Genomic DNA, 21,146 nt, shown 5'->3' with positions numbered 1-21,146 from the left:
CACGTTCCCTTCAGAGAAGCATTACCCCCAAAAGAAGATCCCTAATTAAATGGTAAAATCCATACACAAACAGCTTATGGATGTCTCTGATTAACTTTTTTCATACACTTAGAAGTCAGCCCGGGGACAGGAAATAGTCATTGCCACTGCAGAATTTATTAAAACTCCAAGTGCTACTTTCTGCTATCGGTTTCACAGCTAAAACAAGGGAATGCTTATCCTCAGAATTCCCAGCTACTGACTGGTAGAGCTAAACCAGGTCAAAGGGTGGGCCAGGGGTGTTTGTGCACAGAGAAAGTACAGTGAGAAGGCAGAGGAACAGGGAGTCCAGTGCAGCAGAGGAAAGACCTATTGCCCCCACAGGTATGATGGGCACAGGAGATAAAAGGAAGAGACCCCTTAGCCACCTATGTTGGGCTTGGACCAAAAAGTGGTAAAATTTGAGCACAGGACTAAATATAAAGATAAGACCCCTTTGCAAAATGGCTCGGTGAGAAAATAGCACCTTTCACACTTTAGTTGGAAAAGTGACCTCGAAACCTCCAACCTACAGAGTAAAGCAGACTACAATTTGATCAGGTTTATTGCTCTGTCCCTTTCCAATGCAAGCACTGACAGACCAAAGTATTCATCAAAAAGCACTCTCCTGCTGCTTGTCTCAGGCTCCTAGGAGACATGCTTTGGCCACCTGTGTGATGCATTTAAGTGTCATTTCATTTCTTTATGTGCCAATCTGACTTCTTCATTAACCCATCAAGTGAAAATAAGCTACATAAGAAAGCAAGGACCACCTAATTGCTACACCCAGCCTTTTTTTAAGCACCTTCAAGAACACAAGACAGGTCTTAAAACTAAAGATTTGAGAGTAGGGTTGGGTTTGTTCTGGGACCTTTTCCTTTTTTCCTGTTTAAAATACACAGTGTGCACCAAAGAGGAAAGAAATCTCGGAAGAGTTGCCCACACTGACTCCTCAATCACTTTCCGGACTTGCCAGACTGTTCTGCACATCATTCAATATATAACGCTTCATAAATACTTGGAAAGAAACATCTGTCTACAGATGAGCCGAACAGGTGACATTAAGAGATTCTTCTGACCAGAAATCTCTCTTTCAGACATGACGTTGAACATATATCCGTTATAAAGCACTAACAAGAGCAAGTGAACAGTAAGCACTGGGGTCCTTTCATGCTTAGCAAAGAAGGGGCAGCTTTTTCATCTTATTTTAGTAAGGCTGTGCAGGGAGCACAAAACACATTTGATCTGGTTCATACAAATAAACCTGTGGTAAGAAGAATGGAGATATTGCCCTGCAAGGAGCCCTACTCCCTAGAGCCACGCAAGTCCTGGGAAAAGCCTAGCAGGATGAAGTATTTTTATTTGGCTAAGACTCATCCATTCTTCAAACACCAAATTTTCAAGAACAACCTCTAAGATTTCCATGCCTCCCCTTCCCCAAGTTCTCTGTCCTCACCACTATGACAAAATCCATCTCCAAACATATGGAGAGTGCACCCTAGGGGAAAAGATGATGCAGCTGGCTTATGATTAAATAACTCTAAGCTATTTGGTAGTTTTATTTTTATAACTCCATCAGAGTCCTTTGTTCCCCAGGGCAAACCTGTCCAAGAAGAACAAAACACAAGGGTAGTCCAGCCATCACCATAGTATGCAACACCTGGAGGGAGTGCTTCAAAATAACTCTCCAAAATTGTCAACACTCCTGCTAAGAGAGATTTTTTTACAATCCATTTTCAAGCCCTGCTGCTGCAGCTTGCCAAATCCCATGTTTTCTGTGGCTTTGTGTGGAACTGGCAAGTCAGCAAACATCCATGCACACAGGTGCACCCTCCAACATGCACACAGGTGCATCTTCTGCAGTGTGCATGAGGAACAACAGATTCCAAACAGTAACGATGAAAATGTTTTGTCTTTGAATTCAAACGTAGGTTGCACAGGACTGGATCTGCTGCTTCCACAGGGGGGGAAGCTGGCAGGTCGTTTGCACTTCTCTCCCATCCATTTGTTCAGAGGCAGAGGGCAGAACTCCTTGCTTACCAAGGGTGTGATGTATCATGTATAGTGATCTGCTCAAAAACACTGACAGCTGCTCCTGCATATGGCAAAGTGCTGCCACCTCACAGGAGTCATTTTGCAGCGAGTGTGAAGTATACAGCAAGACAAAGGCTTCAAAGAGGAAAAGCAATAGAAGGAATAGGGAATCTCAGTCCACTTTTACCTTTCGACTACACTAAGAGTCTCCAAATGCTTTTTAGGTTTTCACATATCCTGATTTTTCAGCAGCAGTTTCACATTATATACCTTCTCTTTCTGGATGCTGTAGCTCCCTGATTTCTGACACCCAGGGCCCTAAGGTAAGATTTGAACTTTCAGCCACTATAACATTATCTCAATACATTTGTCTACTACCACATATTCAGCTGCACATAAATGAAAGAAATAGCCTCCTCAGAACTTGTCTTTTTTATTTTCTTTTTTTTTGCTATAGTCTTCATCTTAATTCATCAGGAAGGAGATGAAAGGAAGAGCCTGAAGCCTGTTCTCAGGCAGTACATAATGGAGACTGGCAACAGCACTACCCTGGCGAAGCCAGAAGATAAAAGCCTGCATTTCACCAAGCATGCACTGCCCACCCTGACTCCTTCCACGCACCAAGTTTCAGCTCCTTCCCTCTGGCCTCACATCAACACTTCACAGAGAAGAACCATTCCTCTCTCTTCACTACAGACAGCAATTAGGCTCAAAAGGGAGCTAAATATATGTTCCCTAGGTCTCGGTGTCTGTCACCAGAAAACACAGACATGCTGCAGCAAAGATTCTGCATTTAGATGGAGTATTGGATCCACCTCACCTCCTCAGCAAAGTCTGCATAGCGTACACTTACATAGGTGATAATGTCATTCATGCCTGCACAGGCAAGCTTTGAGCTCTGCTCAAGGTCACTGAGAAATGCATCAGAGCCCAGGACATGTGCAATATGTGCTTTGCTTTTAACTACTTGCTGCCCATGCCAGCTCCTCTCTTACACCCACCAGCAGTAAGGAAACTCCAAGGAAGAGGAAACTGCAAAGAGAAGCCTGGCTATATAGATGTGCATGTATACAGATAAAAGAGGAGAAAGACATCTGGCAATGACAGTGTTCTGAAATGGTTAAGGGCAGTTCTACAACCATCTTCCCACCTCTTGCCTAGACTCTTCTGTCCTAAATCAGCTGATGAACAAGCAATTGAAGAGGTCTGACCACATCTCCATCTGCCTGGCCAGAGAGAGGACTACCTCTCCAATGGGCCAGACAAATACCAATGCAACTGTCCAGCACAGAGACTATTAATACCCAGCACATTCTGTTTCCATCTCCCACTTGCTTTTAGAACTGGAACTGCTTCAGGTCCAAATTATAGAAAAACAAAAACCAAGCCCTCATCCTCTCTCCCAGGAAGCAGGCAGTCCAAAATGTTGTGAATCATAATGAGGAGGTTAAGAGCCATAAATCACTGCAAAGAAAATATTTACAAAACACAAACTGTAACTAATAACTATATTTAAAAGGGGACTTGGGTGGCTTACAAAATCTGGGAGACAGACTCTGCTGACTCCATTGCTTCTAGACCTTGTTTGGATCAAGGGCTTGAGGAACTGCATGGAGACAACAACTGAAAGCTATGACTGGCAGAAGGCAATCGTCTCAATGCAAAGGCAAATGCAGATGACATGGGAAGATCTCTGCAACTTCTAGTGAAGAACTCACATGGAAGCAACCAGTCACCCACCAAGGCACAGTTACCTACTGAACAGGTTTGGTAGAAAAATGAGTGAAGAATTAGGCATTAGACAAAATCCTTCTCCTGCCCCGCCACAATCTACCTTACTAGGACTGAAGTCCTACACTCAAGAGCAAAGGGCATGAGAACTTCTGCTGCTTAAATGACACTTGTTTAGCAGACAGATCATCACAAGGCTAATAATCACCTTTCAAGAGCAGTAAATATAATTTTAGAACTATATCCAGGTAATTGATTTTTCAGATATACCAAATTTGTTCCATCTGTGGAAGAGGGCAATGGTTTAGTGATTTTTCCACAGCAAACTGAGCCAGGTGATGTCTCAACTTTCAAAGTATCCTATGGACAAGAGGATGATTGCTAAATTTTTAATTACATGGAAAAAATAAAAAGAAACAAATACATTGATTTTGTTTTTTATATATACTTGGCACATGATTATTTCCTGTGTGCATCTTTGTAAGTGCAAATGGGAAATTTCCCTGTTTTATTTCCAATACCATTGAATATTCTATGTACTTGTCACATGCCTTCATTCCTGTCAGCTCTTTTCAGAAGTGAATGTTTAATTTCTTTTCATAAAAACCTGCTACATCCCTTTCATCATCACTATTATCTTTCTCCTTACTACTTCTGTATCTGCTACAACCTTTGAGATATGCAGAAGTACCACAGCTGTATGCTCTAACAGTATGATATTTGCTGATTAATTTCCTATTTCTCTTTTGAAACAATTTTTAAATGTGCCTCACTAGACACAAGTCTAGAACTGCTGACAATAATCTGCCTCATACTCAAAGCAAATTCCTGATGATGAATGTCAGAGTTCTCTATCTCAAGACAGCAATTTCCAGGATGAGGTGGCCAAATAACCAGCAGCTAGCTACTTATTTGAAGTTAGTTCTTCCTCATGCCTACCTGCTCAGCAGTATCAAAAGGTAAGTGAGGATATTCATTAAACATATTCTTCACCTGAAATACCTCACATGAGCAATTGCTTTAATTACTGAAGTGATGAAAAGTAATTACAGCGGAAAATTCTGCAATCTCAAAGTAGGCAAGAAGCACCTACCCAAGGGAAAGTCATCATTGTAACATCATCCATGTGTTACAAAAGTCAACTGATGAACCCTTGGTGTCATTTGCTCCCTTCTTTCCAAACCCTTGCTAGATGTATGTGGCACAGCCAGGTGACCAAGCAGCTTCCCCATCTTGCTTCTGAACACAATACATAGAGGTCTCACCACCACAGATGTGTCTCTTTTAAGAAGCCAGAAAGTCACTAGTCCTTTATGGTGTGGAAGATGAGTTGAATATGTTTCAGTGTGTCACATTAAGAAGCTGAGAGACACTCTAATTAAATAATGCTTTCTATCGGTTCACGACAACGACAGCACCTGCCATTGCCAGGCGAAGCAATTTACATAAACTTATTCCTCTACTTCTATACCTCCAGCTGCATTCCATAATTTATACAGACACACAAATTCTTCCCTCTGACATTAACAAGAGAAACGAGTTGAATAATCAGCTCACAGTATTAAGTGCATTGCATTTACTATCAAGCAAGCTTTTTTAGTTCAGTGGATGATTAATCTTCCCTTGGCGGGTAGAGTACCAGGAGATGCAGAGAGATGACAATTGCTCTCGGCTTCTGGCCATGAGCTCCACTCTATACACTTACCTTGCAACAACAGCGTTTGCTGGACCCCTCCAAGAGCTGCTCTAATTCACTAACCCAGCAAAAGAACTGACAGCTTTCTGCCAGGTCAGTGAATTAAAGTGGCTCACGTAAGGAATGCCAGAGCCAGTAAATAGGAGTGGGAGTTTGCTCCTGGAGCCAGATCTCTCATTTCTGACAGCAGTGAATCTTCAGATCAGCTCAGCTGCCAGGGGTACTGCAGGCTAATTAGCATCTCCATTTGCAGCTCTCTGTGCTGGGTGTTTCCATTAGGGATATGCACAATAACACAAGAAAGGGGAAGAAGCAGGTGACCCAGCACCATAAGAGGTGAAATGCAGAGTGTCGATGGGTTAAGAGACAAGCCACTACGGGCAGACTGAGTAGGCCAAATATGGTCCAGTACCTCCATCTATTTTTAATCCTGGTCTTTCAGCTGTGCTTTGGGACAGTATCAAGAGAAAGGACAGATGCATGGAGATGAAGACCAGGAGACCCACATGCCAGGCAAGAAACAAAGCCCCACAGATGAGGCTTGATCCCAAAATAAAAATTCCAAAATATTAAGCCGTTTGTATTACACCACCTATTGTGCCAATTTCTTTGCCATGCTTTGAGCTGAGAGCTTTGAATGCTTTCCACTGCACTCAGACCACTAGAACCAAGCTCATCCTCAGCTGATGACACCATCCAGTCATTCCCCTCTGCTCACAGCTTTTAGACTATGTAGAGAGGCATGGACTTTGACCCTCAAAGTTTATTTTACTTAAATTCACTGCTGATGTTTGACCTCAGGCTTCCCAACCACTGTCTATTAACTCAGACATCACCACTAATCTCAGATCGATTATTCAATCTGACTTGCCTGCCAGAATGTGCCAAGTTTCTATAAAAGGTACTCCTCTCACCAGTGTATTAGGGACTGCACTATAGACCCCACCACACTGCTACACAACAACTTCCCAGTGAGATTGAACTCCCCTTTCCATGAGGGACCATAGCCTCTGTTACTTTTACAATTATCTTAAAAGCTACCAGTCTTAAAAAGCAGGAAAGCCCCACCATCTGAGCACACCTTCCACTATCTCACTGTGTCCCAGTTGGACCAAGCACAAGCTTTGCTCTTAAAAGCAAGGAGAGACCTTATCTGTTTGGCTGAAGGAATTTCTAAATCATCCCATGGGAGCACAGGCTTCAAGTCAGTAGCTGAAAAATGCACCAGCTGCTCAGCTTGGGGTATCACCTTCACACACAGCAGCAGCTGCACTTGTCAGTCGCAGTAATGGAGAGAAGGAGCATACATCACCCGTGATGACTTTTTGCTCTATTAAAGTCAGCACTGTTCTTTGAGCAAGACAACAAAATGGTGAAAGGAAAAGATGCTGTAAACCACAGCAGTCTAGTCCACATGGACTGAACACATATGTCAAATGAATAACAATCTGCTTATACGATGGACAAGATGCTTAATGTTAGCTGTAGATGTTCAAGGTGAAATAACCAACCTGTTCTGCTATATTTTAAATGTGTGCTTTACCTTGAGTAGTTACTGAGCTTTCTTCCATCCCTTAGCTCCTACATCATTAATCAGTACACTAAAGAGAAAAGTTACAAGCAATTACATCTCAAGACAGCCCAAAGAACAAAAATAACTTCATACAGAAGGAATCCTAGACCTAAGGATACAGGGACTCAGAAGACCCGGGACCTTGTGCACATGAAAGTCTGGCATGTGAAAGGCCCTTGGCTGAGGCACATTCCCCCTCCCCCTGGATTTCTTCATGTGCCACCATCTGGGATCCTCTGGGTTTGATCAGTCCCAGCCATAGCAGCAGCAGCAGCACACACTCATCTATGCCCTCACCATCTACTGGCTAGCTACAACATGCAAGCCCGACACTGCATCCTCAGCTCAGGCATCTTTAACCACCTTAAATGGTCAGACCAAGACCGCCCACCTGTTTCCAACAGCCAGTGTAACTGCTACATGTTATTCACCCCGTTTCTTGGGTAACCCCAGCCAGTCAGGCTCCCTCTGCAGCCTCCTGGCAACAATGCGGCCTCCCAGCAGTCTCCCAGCAACGCTCCCTCCCCACAGATGGGCTCCCAGTACCTCCTCACAGGCTACCCAGCCTTCCCATGCACTGTGGGCTCCTCCAAGTCGGCATTAGTTGATGAAACACAGAGCCTGGCCCTGCACTGCCATGGAGATGGCTCCTAATATGGAAGAGTAGCAGGAGGGTTGGCAAAAGCTTACACCCAAGGTCAAGGCTTGCATCATTTCCATTAAAAAGAAACACTCTTAAGCTCTGGGCAAGGATGGGTACAGTAAAAAAAAAAAAAAAAAAAAAACCCACATGTGGAAAGCCACAGCCCTGCCGCCTTTTTTTTTTTTTCTAAACTGTTTTCAGCTTTCTCATCCAAGAGAGCTGTCTGTTGGAGACTGGCAGCCCCAGATCTTATGGGTTGGAATGACATTGGACAATCTGGTACTAAAATGATGACTTGCATTTCTGCACAGCGCACCAGCTCTAAGTTTTATTTCCAGCCTGATCTCATCTACATTGTATTTGCTGAGTAAGGTACATGAAGGTCCTCTTCCTTTGTCAATGCACTTCACAGGCTTTGTCCTCTTTTTTCTTCTTCAAGATGCCAACGTTGTGACGTTCCCAGGACAAATTCAAAGGTATCTTATCACAGCCATAACCAGTGGTGTCAACCATGAAACCACTGCCCATTGCAGAAGGAGCAGAGGCACATGCCAGGAACCATGCACACAAACTGGCACTATCAGTTCTTCCAATCGTTGGCTCTGAATTTACTCAGCATTTACAGGGGGAAAATAATCTCCATGAGCCAAACACCCAACTACAAGTAAAACTGAAAGCATTAACAGATTAAATCCGCCCCGAGCACTGAAGGCTCTCACCATAAGGCTCTTTATTAGGAAGTTAAGTCTTAACAAGTGGCTTAAGGGGTGGATAAAGCTTTTCCTGGGATAATCTGCCAGCATGTTGCCCAGTGCCAGTTCCAGGCCATGGGAAGAAAAAAGGAAAAAAAAATACAGATATAAGAAGGTGAAAAATCTTTGTTTGGCAAATAGATGCCTGTAACTGAGAGGTCCTTTACCACCTTTGGTCCTGAAGCTCCTCACCATCTTCAGGTAGTCAGGAAAAAAAAAATAATTTATAGTCTGCTAGATTCTTGAAAACAAAACCACTTTGGGATTGCACCTAAAATGCATGTGCTCACCCCTAATCCTCTGTACCATCAACCTTCCAGAATTTGCCTCCATCACATTCATTTGAATTGCCCATCAATTAACACAAGGTAATTAACACCTCTGTAAAGGACTGCCTACAGACAATGCCACCATGGTAAAAACATGACCTGAAGTATCGCTGCTCTTTGCAGACACCTATTTCAGAGGGGAGATGCATAAAAGACAAGAATCTAGTGTTTTGGTCATAATTCTCGCCTTTTCAAGTCTGCCACTGATTTGCTGCATACTTAAGCAGTCAGCAATCTAATCAATGGCTGCTCCTCCCCAGAGCACCACCTTGCTCTCCTGTTCTGCATCCTTCTGCACTTACTGCAAGAGATCCGTTCTGCGTGCTGGCCGTGTTCGTGCTCTGCTCTCCATGCGGCTGCGTGCTGCCGTAGAGCGTCAGATTGTGCTCGCTGGTCTGGCCTGCATAGTCCTGAGTGTGTGGCACCCCATACTCTGTGGGAATCCCATTCTGTGGGGGTGGCGGAAATGGGATTGTGGTGAATGGCTGCACCATTGCATCAGGAGTTGCTGCTGGCTCCTGGTTACCCTGAAGAAGGGGAAAAGGAGAAAATCGCTTTATATTATAGAAAACAGATCAAAACATCAGGTGAAGAAACGATATACATGTTAATGCCAATATCCCTCCCATAGCCACCATAATAGTGCACTCTTCTATTTTATTCTCTGTTAAAATGAGCATGCCTCTCACATCTCTGAGCCATGACACTGTCATCTTAAATCTTTTTGGTGCAACTTTCTCTTTACTGGGTGGCATATGAAGAACAAACTATGGAGCTGGAAAATGGCATACCCCTGTAATCTCACACAAGCCTTTACACACAGTAAGACGTTCTTTTGGAAGAGTGAAGAGGCACTGAAACACTGGAACAGAGAAAGAAATACAGAGAGAAGAACAGGGTTCTTTAATATGCCTAGAAGTACCATATCTGGGCCCGTCTCTTTCAGCTTGACCCTCACAGCTCTGCTCACAAGCAAGCATACTTATGTGGTTCAGAGCAGATTCTGCTGTGTTACAGCAAGAGAAAAGTAGTACTCATTTTAAAACTCGTCTGTGCAGCAGCCCCTTCCTTTGCTCTGGCAGCATGGAGTACTGCACAAGTGTTCAGGTACCAGTCATTAGAATATTCTATTTGCTTTGCGCTGACTCTGCAGAAGACTCTGAAGAGCTGTGGACCTGAGCTGAGAACACAAACCCGCAGTACACTCTCTCCAGTTCTGAGCATCACTGCCATCACACAAGGCATTAATTACCCACTCCTCCCTCATCTTAGAGTATCCCACAGAGACCTCCACGCTGGGACAGTGGACTTTTTAGCAGCTTTTAGCACTGTCTTACATGCAATTGACACCAACCACATGACTCACAAACAGCCAGATAACCACGCAAAAAGATATCCCCAAAAGACAACAAAAACCCTACCCTACCATGCCTGAAAAACCACCCAATGCAAACACACCCCTGCAGAGATCTCACAGAGTGGGGAGCTGCATTCAACCACCTGGGGTGAAGGAGAATAGCCTTGCCATTGAAACCCAACCCTGGGAAACCCAGGCTGCTGCACCGCTCCTTACTGCTTCCACACACAGAGCAGAAAAAAATCCACAGGAAAGATTTATGATAGGAGAGCTGTTTGATTTATGTGCGTGTCAACAGACTAATCCTGATTTTAAATTTTGGCTGCTGTTCCAGCCCTGGGTCCTCCCCCACAAAGCCCAGAGGTGCTCGAGTCTGTTCTGACACCAGCATGCCTAAATCAATGGCATAAAAAAAGCAGCAGACCTTATCCTGTGGACAGGAGAGGCAGAGTGGGAATTACCAAGCAGCCTTTCAGCAGGGAGCATACAGGGGCTGATGGGCCTCCAGTGCAGCCGGACAAATCTGTCAGTCCCTTTATCAGCCTACCTGCAGCTTTCCCTTCCGGGGGAAGGAAACAATGATAAATGCAGTGCACCTCCAGCCAGCACCAGGTCATTCAGACACTGGCTGAATCCCAAATTTGCTCTGACATTCCCCCTGGGGGCCACGTGGCCACAGGCTCCTGCAGCTGGGGAGGAGAGAGAAGGGCATTCAATACCACTTTGTGGAGCAGAGCTGCAGTTTTGGCCTGGACCGAACGGGCAGTTTCATTAACTAAAGTCCAGCTGCTGCAAAGCCTTGCTGCCTGCAGAAACACAAAACTCTGCAGTCTTATCTGAGAAATGATAATTCAGGCAAGCATGCCAGCCATGGCCAGTGCTCGGTTACAACCCACTGCAGACCTGCGTCGCATGCTGGCAGCTCTGCAGAGGTTTTTCCACACACTGAGTACACACTCAAAAGCAGGACAGGGTTCCCCGGTACAAAAGGACAGCAGTTCCACCAGCTCTTTGCTTCTGCTCACTCCTTTGCCATTCTCAGCTTCCAAGCAGGGAGCTTCTGACTTGACCTAAACTATCAAAGATCTGCAGGGCAAGTTTTACAAACAGGAGGAAGGGGAGGCTGAAAGATGGCAGCAAACCAGGTACCAGTAACCCCCCACTGCTCACCTACTTGGACCATCCTGTCATATTTTCCATTCTGTTCGTATCCTGCCTCCCTTTCAAGCTCTTTTGCTTCCAACATTTAATTATATCAAAATGACTGTGTGCTTCCATACAGCCCATGTTGTCTGCCCTTATGTTTAAAAGCAGGAACTAAAAATGAAACTGGTTTTAAACAAAAACAAACAAACAAAAAAAAAAAATCAATAATTGGTACAGTAACTCCAGTAAAGATGAAGCAGCAAAAAGAATTTCCAATTTTCTTAAAATAAGCTAGATTTACAAGCCAGTAGTACTCAGAATAGGGGCAAGGAAATGTTAATTAGCTACAAACAAAACCTATTCTGCCATCCTCTCAACAGTGCAGGGCTGCTCCCCAAAGGACATACTCCAGTGTTTTGTTTAATCTCACTCTTACACTGCTTAAAATGCCAGCCCAAAAACCTTACACAATCTCATTTTCAAGATTTTTACCTTCTCAGTTAATACTGTTCCTACCAGTTTAAATGCATTTCAACCTTTTACATATTTTCTATCCCTTCTTCAGTTATCTACAAATGTTTAAAGGATGAAAAATGCTCACTCTCTGTTCTGTTGCTTGTGGCATTTTGCCGATACATATTTATTTGGAGCTTAATCACGTCTTGCAAGGCAAAACAGACGGTAACTTTATTTATTACTTCTCTCTGACCTTCCCAAGATTTTTCAAATAACAGATTTCTGGTGCAGAACAAAATATTTTTTAGTACAATTGTAATTTTTTTCCTTTCCCCTAATCACACTACCATGCTAAAATCCTATCCTTTATTAGAAACGTATCCTTAATTTCATGTCTCAGGTTATCTGTAGATTTGTCACCATCATGCTTGTCCAGGTTTCATCATTCCACAGAGCATCTGGATCTCAAATTATTTTTCTCTTGGTATGATTATGTTCACATTTCCCATCTGATTTTTTTTTTCCTTTGGGTAATTTTAATTTCCTTTGATGCTTCAGCATTACTTCTTTTCTGCTTCCGCAAGTGTCTACAGAAAAGGACTCCTGATGAGATCTCTGCAGGTTTCACAGCATGCTGATATCCTCCAAACCCAGAGTAGATTCTACCTCTTCTGTTATTCTACCAAATTTCAACATTTACACAACACCTCATATTTTCAAGAACATGGTGGGGGAGAAAAAGTCCCACTTATCTTTGAACACAGCACCTGAACTCCTTCCCTTACTTCTAATGTACCAGGGAAAATCCTGAAGCCAAGAGGTGCTCCTTTTCCCTGTTCTCAGGAGGTACAAAGAACATGGAGAAAGTCCCAAACTTTCCCGGTAATGGTACATACATAGGAGGAGAGATGGAACTGAAAGTATTTTGTCTATCCCATCTTGACAATGTACCTCACTGCATTGCCAGTCCTGCCTCTTGTAGCTTGTGAAATGCTCTTAAGAGCTGACTCAAATGCAACAACAGGCCAAGATGGATGCATCCAAGAATAGCCACTGTCCTTAGACACAGGCAAGGACACCATCACAGGACTGCAGCCCTCCATAAAAACTCTTGCCATCTTCAACTTCTGTGATGGCATGAAATAAATCTTAACTAATAATTAGAAGCAGGCAGATACTGCTCTCAGCCACAATTCAGGGTGCCTGGCAGTCTCCAGGAGAATAGCTTGGGGGACATTTGGCTGCAGGAATAATTTTGGCTGTTCCAGGTTAACCGATTCCCTTCATGAGTTTGTACTGCCATATACTGACTATGCCAGCTGCTATCACAGGCTAGAACTGGGAAAGGCTGTTCAGTAAAACTGGAACTCAGTATAATTAACACCTGTGCCTTAATAAACAGGCAGGAACCTCACTACAATGTACATTAACCTATAGCTGCACTGCTACCAAAGAAATCACACATCCACATCAGGTAGGAATTCAAAGCAGGTCCCCTCTTGTAAAATGTTGACATCCGATTCATCAGCACCCAAGCCTTCAGGGTACATGAGGGGTATGAGATACTTGTCTAGCGTCCCCTTTCAGGCCCCTTTTCTTAGCACTACAAGGGTCCAGTCACGTCTTCCCAAGTGCCAACTTTTTTAAGTCAAGGGTTTGCCTACAAAGCTCAGTGCAAGCCCATCCCATATTTCACTAACAAAATAAATTAGGTAAACGAGCAGGGGGGTTGGAATCTAATGGAGATGCACTTCTAAGAGTTTACAGAGCTTTAACTTAATTAAGAAACTTTGTAGCTCCAAGATAGTCAGAGAAACAGTAAGTAACAGCAGCAAGCAACAGCAGCAAGCAGTACCTTGCAGATGGGTGGGAGCTGGGGACCACATCTCAACAAGCAACAATGTGGTTCAGCAAATGTGACATAGGATGAATTCTTTCAACAGACAGCAGGTGGTGATCCAAGATCACAGCATTGGAGCGCCAAAAGTGAACACCAGAAACACACACAAAGGCCTCCTACTTCCATAAAACTGTCAAAGATCAGTCTGCTTTGTGATGGGGTGGTTTTGTTTTGCTCATTAGAAAAACTGATGTAATTATAGGGATGTGAAAGGAGCCTTATAACAGCACAATTCCAGATCTCTTCTGAATTGGTATGCCATAACATGCAGAGGTATTAAAGCATGTCTTACCAAATAAACATTATAAACCTGGTAAAGCTAAACTAGTACAATTTCTGTATAGACATTCCCATGCAAACTGCCACAAGGTAAATGGTCTGTTCTGTCTATAACCCAACTGCAAGTAATAAGCACCAGAGAAAGGTGCAGAGAAATGCTATATCATGTAAGCATATAGTAATCTCTTAAACATACTTTTCAACTTTGGTGATCCCCAAGTCTCTGGGAGAGACATGACTATAGAGCCTGTTAGTGGAATAGGGCTTCTAATTGCTACAGATTCAGTGAATCCATTTTATGAAACGTTGAATCAACTAACTTGCAGCTGACAGAGGCAATTAACCCATTTGTGAAGACCAATGTGTTACAGGCTACAACTGTTCATTCTCTGGACTAACCTAATCCCTTTCGTAAACAGCAAAACTGTTTGTAGCTCAGATCTGAAGAGCCTGGCACAACCATTCCACCTGGAGCTGCTGCTTGCCCTCAGCTCTCCCCATGAAAGGGACTCTTGTGAGCGAGGGGGGTGCAGGACCGCAAAGTCACAGCCTTCTGCCAGGGAGGTAAAAGCAACACATGGCTCTGGCAGAAGAGGCCAAGCACTGCCCTCTGGCTGTAACACAGACAAGAGAGAAAGGGCCTACCACACATCACTGCTGTCCAGGAACAAAAGAACAATAGTAAGGAACACGGAGGGTTTTTTTTTCCACCCTGCTTCTCACAAATTAAGGTTGCTGCAGCAGGCTTCCCTTCCCATCCCCTTCCAGCAAGCCTCCCCTCTTGATGGGACTCAGGCCACAGATGATTTCAGCACACATCCCAGGGAAAAAAAAACAAACAAAAAACCCCACCACACAACACCACCTTGCTTTTTATTGTCAGGTTAGTTTTGTTCCCAGTTAAGAGTGCTAAAACAGCTTGGCAAAGAGTTGGAAGAGACAAAAGCCAAAAAGAAGAGGGGGTGGAGAAGCTGGGGAGGGAAGGGCCATGGGCACCAGCACTTGGATGAGCTCAGGCTGTAGGGGAGCTGCAGTCTCCGGCATGCATTAACCCTCTCCCCAGGCAATTCCACAATTTGCCTGCTGATAACTTATCACCAAGCAAGTTCTTCACAAATGGGAATGGATACAAAGCAGCATGAGGGATGCTCCAAGACCCACCAGACACCCAAGCATTATCCCTTCCAGAAAACCACAGGCTGGGGCATTACATCAGAGATAAACTCCAACCTACACGGTGGCTCTCGCAGCACATGGAACCTAAGCCTTGATTTTAAAAATAGTGCTTTTGCTCTCTAAGGTCATGAAGATACCCAAACACAAGGCAAAGTGATGCATAGAGTGGTAAAGTGACAGCTTTCCAAATCTCCAATCTTGCCAAAACAGTGACTCAGCCATGTGAACCCCACAGATGCCAAGGAAAATCATACAAGCTCTTCACCCCAAAATGCAGTAGTAACACTTTCTACAATGGATTAGTTTCTGTATGGGAACAGTGCGTAGAATGCCTACAGAAAGGAAGTTCAGAGGTGAGAAGGATATATAAAAAGGATATAACCGTCTTGTATTCTTCATCTTAGTACAAACCTGTACCTGGATTCAGAGGGGTACATGACCCTAACCTGACACCCACAGTTCACACTACAAAGGCATTTCTGTTACTCCAGAGAGCAAGACTGGAATGTCTTGTCTGGCAACCCAGACTGATAAAATCACCTCTCTTTTTCTTGCTGTGGGTTGATACAAAAGCACCTTAAAGAGGATCACAAGTAATAAGATGTTTTGTATTTCCATCTGCACATATGGAGTTCGATCTTCATTTGATCTATGACATATTCGGGTAACAGAAAAGGATGCTAGATCTTTACTCTACTACCACAGGCAACAAGAGCAGTTCCTCCTGGATCTTCCCAAAGCAGTGCTCTGTCTCTAAGCAGTCTTGTAAAAGTTTGATGGAGTTTCATGCTAGTTTTGTTAAAATAAAGGAAAATGTTTAAGTATCCATTCTTTAAAACAGCTGTAGTAATTTCAGGAAATACTTTTTACTTGGGGTTAACTTAAGCCTAAATATGCTATTCTTCCACCAAGGAAAAAAAAAAAAGGAAAAGGAAAAAAAAAGGAATGCCTGCACTCAAATTATACCTAGCTAACCATTTAAAGGCACGTTCTCTTCAACTTCTTAGTGCAAGCTTGCACTAGATTATCTAATCTTGCCCTTCCTTCTCCTAGATATGTAAAGCAAGGGAAGACCAATGTTATCTTCCAATATACACTCTATCATTACAGGCCATGGAAAACTGTTCTGCAAAATAAAACAGCTGGCTTTTCTTTCTTTTTTTTTTTTCTTTAAATGCATTTAAGAACTTTATGGAGAAGAAGTTCAAACCGTCTTCTGTAGGAAAGGATGAAAGAAAATTACAGCCTTATCTTACTCTCATGCACAGGAAGCACTCACTCATCCCCACACTGTCATTATTGTCAACTACGGTCAACTTTTGCTCTATCCCAAAGCACTAACGCACGCTCTCGGTGCTGAATGCGTACACGCTTAATTAAGAAGCCTCTGGGCAACCTGCAAAGAGGCTTCCTGTTGGACGGAGCCAAAGCTTTGGTTACGCAACATTAATAAGGCCCAGAGCCACATCTACTTACCGACCTGAAACATACCTTTCAGACTTTTTGAAAAGCCCTCATTTTCTGCTCCTGAGCTCTACATCATTCCCCATTTAAAAAAAAAAAAAAAAAAAAGAAAAGAAAGAAAGTAAAGCCGCAGTCAAATGTTACTGGCACAAAAGCGTCCCAACAAATGCTTTCAATCAATTCACGCTCTCTGGGGTTGATTAGAAAGAGAATTGTGCTTCAAGAGACGACACTGAGGTCTCAACATCTGTTTCCATTCCATATTAGGAATGAAATTACCTCTGAGAATTATTGAGAAGGGGGTGGGGGTGTGGAAAAAAGGAAAAAGTAATCAGGATGGATATGCCCTAAGCAGCAAAGCAAGCCAGCAAGTAAGAGGAAGGCTCAAGTTCTTTTTTGTTCCACATCGGTCCTTTAACACCTACCCTGGCTGTACTCTTCCCATCTCTGCAATATTCCAAGTGAATATTTTCCACTTCACATTCATAGTCAAACATTCTTGGTGGGGGGGGGAATCCACAAGACATCCAGCTTTCAACAAATCAGTATGAAAATAAAGTCTCAGAATACTACAAATCCAGTCATACGATAATCCAGCAGGCACTCAGAACGGCAGAAGCATCTCCCACACATGGAAGATTACTTTTACTCTCAGGAGAAGAGGGTTAAATTTCTTTTTCTGGACCAGAATTCAAATGAATCACAGCTAAGAAGCAGTGTGATGCAGATGTGTCACGTATATTTAATCCGAGCTAACCACGATTAGCTTTTCAGTGGATTAGCAAACCAATCACACTCGCAGTCGCAAGACTGTAGCTCCTCATGCAGGGAGGCAGCAGGGACCAGAGGCCAGTGGTGGGGAAGGATTGTGGTAACCACTCTCGCAGGAGGGGTTCACGGTTGCATCAGGGTACCTGGGCGCTCATGTACAAGGCAGAAGACCTGCCTGTGTTGGTTTTCTGCCTTACTCTTGACTGATAATGAGTGGCTCTTGACCTGCTCAGTTAAAGAAACGCTGCAGAACATGGAAATAGGAAAGAAAAGCCCACCTTGTCCCATGGCAACTCTTGACCAGGCTGTCAGGGTAGTGTCACAGCTACTGTCAGCTCAGCTAATTCTGCAGTCATGTTACTTACATCAGCAGCTTTGTTTCAAGGAAGACAGTAGTTCTCCAGGTGATGTCACATTTCTAAAAAACAGTATTTTCTTCTCCAACCCCAGTCAGGTACCTGAGCTGGACTGATAAGGAATTTTTAATCCCATATCCCTACCTTGTGATTGGACTATCACGCTGTACCTGCAAGCACATCATCAAATCTTAGAGAGCATGGGGAGTTATTCCTGCAGCCTCAAGAATTCGAACTGCTTTCCTGAATGTTTAAATCCTCATGAAGCTCATTCAGCCCCAACAAAGATTTGTGTCTACTTTAGTCAAAGGAATTTTTCAAAGCCCTTACTATGTGGTACAGCTATCTGTAATTGACTCTCCCAGATCTAGCTACATATCCAGAGCTCTTCCAAAGAGGATTTTGAAGATCACTTTTGGCATCAGGCTTCCCTGTCCCTCTCTCCCCTGCTGTGAGGAGAACGAGCTGTAGACAGTACTGAGCTGGGCAGAGGTGCTGCTCTGAGCTGACTTGTCTCCCAAGGGATGGACAAACCCCAAAGCCCCATCAAGCAGCTTCACTTGCACAGCACATACACAGGCCCCTGCAATTCCTCCCATTTCACTGGCCATCAGGAAAATCCTCCTGCATGCCTGCACCGATTGCAGCACCTCACAGGGAAAAAGCAGCCCTGCCTCCACAGCCAGTGCAGGAGGAGGAAGAAGGGACAAAGAGTTGGGAAAGGAAAAGCACATCTGGAATCAATTGGAGAGTACTGAATGCCTCAGGAAGAACTGCAGAGCTGGCAGAAACCATAGCGAGGAGCCGTGTGTTCGGACGTGACTGGAGCAAAGGTGGGGGACGAGACATATACAGCATACTTAAACACAAAACCAGAGCTCCTCCTGGGGCTCTTTTTCTGAATGCAAGGAGTTAAACGTCTCAACTCTGTCACGTTTTCAGTCACTGGCTTATCTTGGGTACGGTCAGAATTCAGCATAGCAGAGAGGGGATGGGATGCACGCAGTCCCAACCGAGGCAAATGGGACTCATCTGGGAGTCAAGTGCCAGAACTGAGTAACACAGCAACAATGCTGTACCAAGCTGCTCCTCAGGGTGCGGGACAGAGGAAATCTGCAACTGACTTGGCACGTGCTTGAGAACAGAAATGTGATGGTTTAAAAACGAAGAGTTCTTCCCACAGTTACTTTCCATTCTTGCAATGCATTCTCCTATCTCCCACCACTCACTTGTTCCAAGAGAAATTTTCCATTTTCAAGGAAGTCTCCATTATGAGTCTTGGAAAACAGAGATTCTGGAAAGGAGCAGAGTATCATGAAGAACCATTTCACCAGTGTGGCAGCCTGGTACAAAGAGTAGCTACTGTTGTGCAGATATAATACCAACAAGTAGGATGCAAGAAGCATTACTACTTTGGTACGTCGCCTCAGTCAGCTGAAAAATAAGATACCTGATTCCACATATGAATTTTTAAAAGGGAATTGAAAAACTCAAAAGGGAACATGAAAGAGAGAAAAAAATAGACCACAAGATTGGAAAAACTCACATTGCTGTACACTGAAAAACTTGGAAAGTCTAGTCTATTTTGCCTATAATTAAAAAAAAAAAATTAAGTGGCTGATTATTTTGTGAAAGTATATTAATGGTAACGGAGGGCAAAAAAAATTTGGCACTAATAATATTTAATCTAATGAACAAAGGCATCAAGAAAACCAATAGCCAGAAGCTGAGTCTGACAAATATAGTTCTAGTCAAAGACACCATTTCATTTTGTTTACTGATTTCTAAATGACAGTCATTAAGTCAGCTGGTGAGGACTGAGTCCTTTCCACCTCTCCATGCTTTCATGCTGAAAACATTGCCATTCAAAACAGAGCTACCTGAGTGACACGTAATTGCCCACAATGCACACACAGCCAGAAGAGAGGATCTAAAGCCAGATCTATAGGATAACGCTCTGGAAAGCTAAGAAGAGCTGGTGAACGTCGATGCACATAAATTAAAGCAGACTAAACTAAGCAGCAGACCCATTTATAAGTAAAATGACTTAACCTTATTGAGAGGAACAAGCTATTGAGAAATATAGGTTCATGTACCACCTAGTATGATAAACTACGAACTGGCCTGAGCAGCAGTGGCTCTGCTTTCCTCCCCAGCTGTTGTGAGATCCAGTCATGCCACGGCCACAGCCAGAAAATTAATTCAAACAATAGTCGTCTGTTTGGGCATAAACTGAACTGTCTCGCTTTCTATCTGCACGATGCCCAAAGCATGAGGAGGCTGAACATATGGCCAGGGCAGAGAGACGAAGGGGACTATTCTTCTCACAGCAGCCCACAGTTACGCTACATTAAGCGCAACTTGAAAATGCACCTGAAAGCCCCTTCAGCCCAGAACAAGAGGTTACAGGGACACTTAGCATATGTTATTGCCACTATCTGCTTTGCTTATATTTAACTCTTATTAGAGTGTCCCTGCATAAGCCAGCATAAAGGTGGTTCATACACAGTGAGAGTCAAGTATCTCAGGAAAGATTTCTCCATCATTATAAAAATCTTTTTAAAACCTCTTTCTAACAGGCCTTCCAGCTAACACAAGTTTACCAAATTCCTGCACTAATCACAAACCAGCTCAGACTTATTCCCTGAGACAGGCCACCTGCATGGCTCAAAGGTGAAGCTTGAGGTCAGCAGCACATCTGACCACCTTTCAGATGGCTCCTCCTGGGCTGGATGTAGTTAATGCAGCTCCTTCAGGCCCCATGCTCAGCAGCATCTTCGGAAGCACTCCGCTTTCTGTCGACAACTGCATCAATGCCTTGGTCACATAAAATGTGTGGGTTTAACAACAGCAACATACCAGATATTCACATTAAATGGTTGCATATTACTGGTAGCCTCACTTTTAAGCTGCTCTATTTTATGGAAGCTGAATCGATAAACCTTAAAAGCTAAACTGATGCAAGAGCATCTCATTTTGGTGGCATGCCTATCAGCATCTGCAGCTCCATTAATACGTCACTGCCCGAGTTCCTGAGAAGTTTACCCATCCGTAATTCCCTGCAGACATCCACCTTCCACAGTCATGTGCATTAAAGGTCCCTTTTTCTCCCTCCTTGCTCCGTTTGTCTGCTCACACCTACAGAAAGACAAGAGAACAGGCTACACAAACTTAAACCCTTTCAGCTAGTCAGTCTGCCCTTCTGTACATCCCCTTTCACGCACACAGTGTCAGGCTAAACAAAGCCACTCACTCCAGGATACAGGCCTGGAAAAAAAGCATTAGCATCTGGCAGCCAAGAGCGGCACCCCAGCATACGAGCCTGAGAGCAAACACAAGTCCCTAGCATGAAGAGGAAACACCGAGATGCACGTCTGACTGCTCCTGCCAATCTTGCAGTGGGGGAATGCCCGACTACTTTATTTAATTTTTTTTTTAGTATATTTTTATCATATTACTGAAAGG

General features: G+C 43.7%; 1 protein-coding gene across 1 annotated transcript in view; it reads right to left on the bottom strand.

Moving 5' to 3' along the window:
* Positions 1-21,146, bottom strand: part of RBFOX2 (RNA binding fox-1 homolog 2) — a 168,004-nt gene that overhangs the window by 44,029 nt on the left and 102,829 nt on the right. Inside the window, exon 3 of the mRNA XM_054386856.1 lies at positions 9,079-9,303. Coding sequence (XP_054242831.1) covers positions 9,079-9,303 — 225 coding nt within the window. The remainder of the gene's footprint in view (positions 1-9,078; positions 9,304-21,146) is intronic.

Source organism: Indicator indicator, chromosome 14, assembly GCF_027791375.1.
Source record: "Indicator indicator isolate 239-I01 chromosome 14, UM_Iind_1.1, whole genome shotgun sequence".
NCBI lineage: Eukaryota > Metazoa > Chordata > Aves > Piciformes > Indicatoridae > Indicator > Indicator indicator.
This window is presented reverse-complemented; position numbering and strand designations above follow the sequence as displayed.